General features: G+C 50.9%; 1 protein-coding gene across 1 annotated transcript in view; it reads right to left on the reverse strand.

The window, feature by feature from the left end:
- Positions 1–9,683, reverse strand: part of CACNA2D2 (calcium channel, voltage-dependent, alpha 2/delta subunit 2) — a 207,819-nt gene that overhangs the window by 142,645 nt on the left and 55,491 nt on the right. Inside the window, exon 2 of the mRNA XM_009321864.1 lies at positions 944–1,060. Coding sequence (XP_009320139.1) covers positions 944–1,060 — 117 coding nt within the window. The remainder of the gene's footprint in view (positions 1–943; positions 1,061–9,683) is intronic.

Genomic DNA, 9,683 nt, shown 5'->3' on the forward strand with positions numbered 1-9,683 from the left:
AAGTCTTTTTGGCTATAGTCCCTATACAGACACAACAGCTACGCTACCTGCTCCGAGCCTTCCCCTTACCTATCGCCCCACAAAAGCACTTCTAGTTAACCAAGCTGCAAGGCATGCCCAGTTGGCCATACTGCCAGATGTCCACTGCACAACTTCATCCTGCTCGCTACAGTCAGGTATTCGAGAGGAGACTACAGCTCCTGGAAGTGAAACTCTTACATGGCTCCCATACCCCTCTGCAGCAGAGAGGGTATCTCTCTCTCTCCAGGAAGGCAATTACTTGTCTCTGCCCCAGTGGCAAAGAACGAGTAGCAGAGCACAGCCCCGCTGCCGCCTTGTTACAGCCACCACCGGGTTTTATCGAGCCGGCACCACGAGCAGGTTACCTCACTCCACTACAGATAAAATGAATTCATTTTAAAAGGATTGCTACAAAATAGGACGATAGATTGGAAACGTACGCAGGCACCCACGAGGGCAACTCACACACACAGTCAATCACAGGATTCAAGTGCCGGGCACCAGCACAAACATTTCAGTGCATCCTCTCCTAAAGAGGAAAAAAACCCTACTTGTCTGAAACACTGCAGGGATACCGCAGTACCTTTGCTCCCGCTCACCACACCCCCAGTTAAATGACTGGGTCAAATTTGCTGCCAGGCTTTTGCTGTCACTTGTATTCTTGTGGCAGCACCTTCAGGTGTTCACATGACAGTGGGAGGAGACAAAAAGCAGGAAGATACCTACAGTAGATCCTCACATGATACATCCTCACCTCACACCCCAGGCAGACTCCATATGGACCTGTGCAACTGCAGGATGCAGTTCCCAGAAAAGGCCACGCGACCACAGAAATTACTTTGAAGCTGAAATCATAATGCTACGCCAGCATCAACCCTCTTCTTTAAACTGAACATATCAGCACACAGGCCCATCACCTTACCTTTAAAGCACGGACTTTCTTGGCCAAGAGGCTCTCAATGTCCCCTGCGACCTTCTCCACCAATTTCCTGGGCACGTTCTCCTTGACTTCAAACAGGTTTCTATTCTCATTGTAGATCTAAGAAGGGAAACGAGAAAGAAAGACAGTCAATATTAGAGAGAAGTACAGCAGTCTTCCCACAGAAAAGCTGATCCTCTAACAGAAGAATTTTAGCAACATGGATTAGGTAACAATATCAGCTCTGGAAATGAGGGGAACAAGGGAAGAAAGGCTTTGCAACCAGGAAAAAAAAAAAAAGCATTTGACCTGCTGCCCACACCATTGGCTTTATACTTGCCTGCCTTCATGCTTGCAGGCTATGAGCATCCCCCCTCTCACTCAAAAGCTGAGCTGTTCACCACACTGCCCACACCCCCCCACCTCTGTGGAGCCAAACCAGCAGCACAGGCAGAGCCACCACGCTTCCTCCTGTGGTCTCCCTCACCCAAACACCCCCCTAAAGCCCACTGACCGCTCACACGCCCACTCCCCAAGGCCACTTGCTGGGTTTTGCAAATGCAAGACCAACTGCCTTGCATGCCCCCAGCCCCCTGTGCACTGCCCGCGGGGTTCGTTAGGTGCGGAGCCTGGCAGCACGGGTGCAGGCAGGGCAGCCCCGGGCACAGGCAGCAGTGGGTACTAGGAATGGGAGCAAGGGGATCACATGAAGTAGGATAAAACCTCGTCTCTAAGCAAGTCATAGTAAAGTGGCACCCTCAGGAAATCAGGACTCGTACCACTAGTCCAGGACTTGGCCAGGCTGGGGTGGGGAGAGGCACAGATCTGTACTGGGAATATCCTGAAGGTCAGATGCAATTACCTGGATTTGAATGTTTGCACCCAAAGCGTGCAGCTGTGACCCACAGGCCTGCCCTTCCACGACACGTCACACAACTGCAGAGGAGAATGCCAGCCCCAAGGGAAGTGCTGTTGGCATCAGCACTGCCCCAACAAGAAGGGCTCAGTCCTACCACAAGACTTCGCAACCACCAACCCCTCAGTCACCTCCTCAGATCATTTTCTGCCTTGTTAACCTGGCCCGTCTGCACACTCAGGTGCAACCAACACAGGGTAAAAGAGAAGAGCTTTTTACAACCATCTGAGATCAGGAAAAAAAAAATATCCTCATGCTGTATCTTTTCTTAAGTAAGATACATGAAGAAAACCACACAGCAAACAGGATTCTGCTTTTCTCTGACTCCTCGGGCTACTTGCAAATACCTGCAATTCCAGACATGAAGACATTGGCAGCAGAAAATGCTCCAAGGAGAGTTAGATCTCCCCAAGGAGGTAGCTGACTCCATGCTTAACTGCGATTTCCATGCTAAGCATGTCTGGCACCTACCCGAGCTTGCATGATCCTTGGGAACTGAATCATTGCTTCCCACGGGACAAAAACCCCTCTTTGCTGGAGCTTCATTAGAGGTGAAATGCTCTGCCTGTAACTGCTGGTTTGTTGCAGACCTGACCACTACGACAAAGGAAGAGACCAGGTGGTGCAGAAACCATTTCTCACGAAACATCTGCCTGCCTCTGCCCCAACCTGCCCTGGGTCTCGGAGCAGCACCCAAACACAGACAGTAAACAACCAGCTTCCACAAGACAAACACATACCTCAGAAACCCCCCACATTTCGCCCTGTGCTGGCAGCACAAAGGCAGGACTAAGGAGAAGCTTGCTAGAGACACCCACCAGGTTGATACCACCATAGCTGTTTCTCTTGGTGGAGCCAGCAAAAATAAAGGTATGGGCAGGCAGGTGCCAAGGATCCAGACAGCAGCACATCACACAGCTCAAGAACAGGATGAGACCCTCCTGATATGTCGGCAAACTACCTGAACTATTCTAAGATTCTATACTTACTCCACCCTTTTTCTTTTCCAGATGTTAATGACCTGGAGCAGAAAGCGACTCCGCTCACTGAAAGGCAGCTGGCGATGAATTCGGGAGCCTGAGCGGAGACCCCACCACAGCCTCCCCTTTCCTTTCATGGTTAAAGAAAGTGGTTTCTGACGTTGAAGCCAGAAGAGTACACTCGGAGACTAAGCAAAAGGCTGCTCTTTCGGCTTTGCATGGTCCCTCCAGACCTACGGGGTTAATCTTCAGGCTTCAGCTTCGTTTTCTGCAGCTCTCGCTGGGGTCCCTGCTCTGCCCGAGCTCCTCCTTTCTTCCATGTTGCTAGGAAATTCCCAACAGCACGCCTCTCCCAGCAGCCTTGTGTCCACATACACCATTACTCCATCCTAGCTCTACTCCAGGCAACTGGGTTTTTTCCCAAAAAAGCCCCAGGGGATTCAGGTAACCTGCCCTGGCTGCCAGGATGGTAACCCACCCTGCCACTATCATGGGGTGGCACACAAAAGGCTCAGACCTGCTCATTTCTGAAGCTTCTGGAGAAAACAGCATTTCTGTGAATTTTCCTGGTCACTGACCTGCAGGAGCATGGCCCAGGAGCCAGGAGCAGAGATGCAGCAAGCCATATATCTGCGATCCTTGCCTGACTCCTCAGTCCCTAAGAAACACGTGGAGCATGGCTCCAGCGCCCTCCCCAAGGCTCTGCTCTCACAGGCTCCAGACCTGCCAGTCTTCAAGGAAGGATAACTCCAAGCATTAAGGTTTCAGCCAACCTGATCCCAAGGGCTTCACCCACATCATTTTGGTCCCCAAACCACCCATCAATTCGGCAACTCTTGTCTTATTATAGGTGATTGCTATGTGAGTGCAGTGACTCCAAAGAGGATGCTTTAGTAAGAGAACATCTGAGAATGGGATGTTCTCCCATTAGAGGCATCCTCAAACTCCAGAAGAAATGATTTCTAGGTGTTCTTCACATCAGAGCTCCATCAAACCCCAAGCTTCACACCAAAAAGCATGTATTGCCAATAGCAAAACATCCCGCGCTAGAGAAAAACGCCCCACATCACCACAGAAAGGGTTAAAGCGAGGAAAGCTTGACACAAAGCAATATTCTCTCACACTCTTTTTTTCCCTTTGGTAAGTAACAGCATAACAAAATAATGTGTTTGGAAGGCGCGCGCTACCTCCAGCTGAGCAGCGGCAATTAGGAAAGCAAAGAGGAGCAATCTTCAAGGAGAAAGCTTTGGGTAAGGAGGGCATCCTGACGTTAGTATTTTCCTATTATGAAACAGAAAATTGGCTCCTATTGGTTACGGACAGAAACGGTGCCTGTCCACAAGGGAGGCAAACACGGAAAAAGAAACCAGGAGATGTTCCTCCAGCCCTCTCTGCAGCTGCAGAGCTCTGCAGTCTTCTTGGCTGAACAGTTCATCGGCGTTAATTAGAACAATCCAGCATGAATTAACAGTGACCATACGAGCACAAGAATGTACCAGACAGGCAGGGGAATGAATGGTAGTGCTCCAGGCAATTAAGATAGCTCCGCGCTCTCCATTGTAGCATTTTGCTTTGGGTTGTTCAGAACTTGGCCGGGTTTTACTTATCTAAGGTGACATTTCCCATACTGGGTTTTTCCTTGAGCTGAATCGGAGGGCGAATTTTCTGGCCAAAGACATCCCAAACATTCCTCAGCGATGGCAAAACCCGTTAGTTTTGTCCAGATTAGAAAGCCATTCTCATTGAAATTCTCCCGTGATCCGGTGCTCTGGGATCTGGGTTTGAAATCTGTAACAGCAGTGACCTCAAAGTCAAGAAACCCTGCTTCTTATTCCATGTAGGTACACTCACACACAGCCGTACCGGCACTCTCAGGGAGAAAGGGGTGCAGGTTGCATACTCTTGGTAGACTGTGTTTTACTTTGCAATCCCTTCGTGAACACACCCCATCCCCTTACAGTCTGCATGTACCCCCCAACAGGCAGGGCGAGCGGGTAGCAATGCAGGAACACGAGAGTGAAGCACAATCCTGCTCCAGCCGTGCTGACACAAGAAGTAATGCCCCTGCATTGGCCCTGCTCAACGTGGCTGGCAAACTTGAAGTTACTGGACAGGAGAGGGGCTGCACAGAGCCCCTGAATTACCTACAGAGGCATTAGCCCTCAGGCAGCACTGAGGAGGAAGCTGTTGTATTCAGGGGATGGGGATCGAGACCAAATTATAAACTGCAAATCTCAATAAAAAGTCTAGGAAAGGCTGAAGCTGGATGCAGTAGCCAGAAGATCCAGGCATGGCAGTGGAAAGAAGAGTCCAGCAGCAGATGCTACGAGTGAACTAGTAAGTGGCAAGAGTGGGGGGAAATATTAACACAGGCAAAACAATAGAAAGTACTGAGTTGAAATAAAAAAAAATTATAATGGTGGCAGGTGGGGGGAAGAAAATCAAACAGCTCAAGACAAATTGCAACATGAAAAATTTAATCCCAAATACTTCTAAGCATAGTGCAATTATAAACAGTTGAGAAGATGATCTAAACCAGCAGAAAAGTGCTAAGTAGCCCTACTAAAGAGCAGAGCTGGTAACACAACCAATTGCCAATACATGTTCACAGCAGCAACTGTATAACCGAAGAGGCAGATCTGATACTGCCTCAGAACACCCATTCTCTAAATTCACTTGTTTGCCTTGCTCCTAATGCACACCAAACGATGCTCATCTCTACTATTAATTCCCTCTGTGCCTATATATCCAGGGAGCTGTCAGGGTTCAGAGAAAGCATTTGCCACTCCCCAATCCCCCTGAGCGCACTCAGCACCACGAAACTGGGCAGCCCGAGAAGGAACAGAAAAGGGTGCAGAAATACTCCCACGAGTGCAGAAATCACTACTCAATGAGCTGCCACAAGAGGACCCAGCACCTTCCCACGGGTCAAGGTATCTGATGATAAAACATGAAGGAAAATAACAAACCCTGGGGGAGCTCCCTGTATAGCACCATTAGCACATGTGCCTTTGGGCACCACTAGAAAGTAAAAATTGTCTCATCAGCCCCAGCGTTGCTGTTTCCCACGGGCGCTGGCCTCCCGTGCACGGCAGCAGGGCCAGTCTCCAGCCTCCTTGCCCAGGACAAGAGGCGGGACACTGACAGGAGGGCTGGGATGGTGGGGTACACATGCGATCCAAAACAGACCCTTTCTCCTTCCCTCTTCCCCCAGCTCCATTTCACGTCCTCCAAGAAGCAGCCCTTCCCCAAAATTGAGCTATTGGAGGGGCAGCACTCTGCTGTGCTTGCACAGCATCATCTCCATGCCAAGACTCCCCCTCCACCCCACTTAAAAACAACAACAAACAAAAAGCTGAACCCTAACACGGCAGCTGGTAATCCCAGCAGCTCTCAGCCCCACTGGGCCAGGACACAGGCCGTACCCACAGGTCAAACCCCAGCTGGGGTTTGCTTGGGGCCAAGCCCTGCAGCCCCAGCAGGAGAGGCCGCAGCGCTCTGGCTCCTGCTGCAAAGGCGTCTGGGCTGGGTAACAGTCATCTTCCAGAAACTATTTTTTTTTTTCCCCCTGTATGAATCCAATACACCTGGTTTGGACAGCTGCAGTCCAAACACCAGCATTTAATCACAGTGCAAACCTGGCATGTTTGCAAAAGAGCAAAGTACTACGTGCAGCAACAGAGCGGGCTGCCTTCCTGCTCCCATAGCATCGCACCTCAAAGTAGGGGTGCTCCAGGTGAGGGAGGCCAAAGACCAAACTGCACCTCTATGGGTACGACAGCCATGCACAACCTGAGATAACCCCTCGCGCCCCAGAGATGGGACCGTGCCATGTCATGCCCTACAAAGGCCATACACCAGGAAAATAAAAGGTTTTTCCCACCTGGCATTATTATGGGAGGCAGGGAAGGTCTCTATTCAGGGGGATACTTCAAGCTCCCGCAGCCAGGCCCGTGCTGATCAGCTTCGTACAGTGACCCAGATATGGTCTCTGCAAAGGGAATTAGTTGGTACAACAAATACTGCAGCAGGATACCTGGCCTTAGAGGCGCCGCTTGCTCAGACGCTTGTCCAGTGCTTCTCCTGGAGCTTCAGCATCTGTTGGTCTCCACCAGACAAGTGGCAGTCTGGCCCATTTTGAGTCTCTTCTCACCTATGGTGGGGTCCTGCCATTTCCCCACGGCTCAGGGTATCACTGAAGAGGAACAGGGGGAACCCTCGAGCAGACTTGCTCATGCCTTGGGTACACAGAGCAGACCCCTCTGACGAAGAGGGTGCCTAGAGAAGAATTGCCCAGGAACATAACTGACTGGCAAGAGCACCATGAGATAGTCCAGCCGAGCAAGGAGTACTGTGGCTGGGTAACGGGGAGAAAAAGGAGTGCAAAACTCCAGAGATCCTGCTGGAAGATGGAGACTGCTCAGGGCCGCAGGCAGAGAGCAGAGACAGCACGATTCCCCTCTCGCCCCTCATCCCTGCTGCACCTACTGTTGTTAAATTTCATCGTCTGGTGCTTATAGTTCTCACAATGATGGTAATCATTGTGGTGTCTATATTACATTAGGAGGATGTCAGCCTCGGCGCAGTGTCAGGGATAATCAAGCAGGCAGTGACAAGAGCGATAGCGGCCTCGCTGACAGCCCGCCAGGACAATCGGTGCTGCCTGTACCACGTTGTACAAGGCAGATCACACACTACTGCAGGGACGAGGGGGATGGGGACCGACAGAGGGCACGGGGATGGCCTTCTGGCAAAGCAGCCATCAGCCAGGAAGGTGCTAGATCCCGTTTTTTCCTGTGGAGGAGTCAGGAGGGGGGAAGGCAAAGGGAAGCAGTTGCAGGTGAGCAGTGGTGCCGCAGTCCAGCGAGGGCTTTGCAAATCTACCCCACGCCAACTCCCAGAGCCGGTACCGTAGACACCACCAGCCCTGAGGATGCGGCTCTGTGAACGCAGCCCCGAGCCCAGGCGCCCGCCGTGCCACCCCCTCGGGAGCAGTGCGGGCAGCTGGCTCCTGTGGAGGCCGACCTGGCCCTTGCTACAACCTCTGCCTTGTCCTCAGCGAGAGCCGCCGCTCCTGCAGCCTGCGGATGTGCTCGAGCACGCACAGGAGGCAAACAGCTTGACATTTACTAACCCCATCTCCCTCTCTCCTCGCGCAGTGCCATTTCCCTGCTGCGCTCCTTCCTTCCACCTACCTAATAAAAAGCAAGCACCCCCCGAGCAGCTCTTCACAGCTCTCCTGCAGAAGCAGGACAGGGAAACACGCAGTTTAGCTGCTCCTCGGGGATGGTCACTATAATTGAAGCAAACCATAGAACTAAGTTCTCCTTCCTTCACTAAAGAGCCTGCTAAAAGGCAGCAGTACCACAGAGGACATGGGGAGTGAGAGGAAGGCAGCCCACTCCACCAGGGATGGAGAGGTGGAGCTGCTCCAGCGCTCCCCATCCTGCCACGTCCGGCACCGGCACCCACGTCTCCCATCCTCTGTGGCACTGGCAGTGGCTGGACTTCTGCTTGCTCAACTCAGGATCACGAGCCTTTATGGCTGAGACTTCAGGCCTGCCAGCCCTGAAGCACACTTGAGACTGCTATGCGTAATTTAGCAACCAGACAGGGGTAAAGGGCTATGCACAGTTAGCCTGGATTATAGAAAACCTCTCCCAGCCTGGAAAGCTGCTTTTAGTCTTCAGCAGCCCAAACCCTTGTACAGGGAGCTCTCAGAGCGACAGACCTGCCTGGGTGTCTGCAGAGAGTGAATCTTCTGCAAGGTAATTCAGTATCACACAACTTCAAACTCAGTCTTCTCCTTTCGGATAAAGTGCTGTAAAAATAAATCACTGCGTAGTTGAAAACGTAAGGTCTCAACCAGGACGGGAGCTCTGCCCAAGCACTCCTCTGCACACTCACAGCCACTTGGATGGCGTGGTTCTTGCTGCCCCGTCAGGGCACAAGCCCACCAGAGCCTGCTGTGCGAATGTATGAGAGGGAGAGAACAGCTACAGCATCTCGGACAAACGCCCAAATGCATTCAGAGATCACACAATCTCTAAAAATATACACTTGTACAGTAAAACAGAAACAAAACAAAAAACCCCAACCTGATCCTTGACTCTGGCTGCTCTCTTGGTTATATGGGACATAACAAAAGCTTTAGTAAGGAAAACACAGTATTTTTAAAAGGTACCTCAACCGCTTTCCTTCAGGATATATGCAGAAGAGTTTAACCAGTTTGATTAAGTCATGTCTATACAGACATGACTGTGTCTGTCTGTAGCTCAGCATCATTAAAATTGCACCTAGAATACCCTAGGTGCATCCTAGGATGGATGCTGTCACAGATAAAGATGTACTATTCTGCTATATTTCAGCTTTATACTGTTTCTATCAGAATCAGTGCCTCTGCATGATGGATCATACTGGGTTTACCCCAGTGTCCCTAAGAAAATGAAATTATGCTGTACCAAAGTAAGGGATAGGTCAGATCAAAAACTGCATTGATACAGCGGTGCAAATCCTTCCTCGTGAAGCTCTTCCAGAAATACATGCTTGATTTATATCGGTTCAACAGAACTCAATTTCCCACTGGTTTACCTATAAGCAAGGATTAAAATCAATTTTGGAATGGATCGTCAGTTTAACTGAAAGAGGTTAAAGTGCTCTCTCAGGCAGACAGGCACACGCTCTGCTGAAGCACCACGCTGGACCCACCAGGACAAGCGCAGGGGTTGGGAGGAAGGGGACACCGAAGGAGGGTTTGGAGGAGAGGGGGAATGGAGCAGGAAGCCCAGGGAGGGAGGGAGGGTTTGTGCTGGGACTGGTGGCTTCAGAGAGCACATGAGTGAGATGA

Source organism: Pygoscelis adeliae, unplaced genomic scaffold, assembly GCF_000699105.1.
Source record: "Pygoscelis adeliae isolate BGI_AS28 unplaced genomic scaffold, ASM69910v1 Scaffold94, whole genome shotgun sequence".
NCBI classification, from domain to species: domain Eukaryota; kingdom Metazoa; phylum Chordata; class Aves; order Sphenisciformes; family Spheniscidae; genus Pygoscelis; species Pygoscelis adeliae.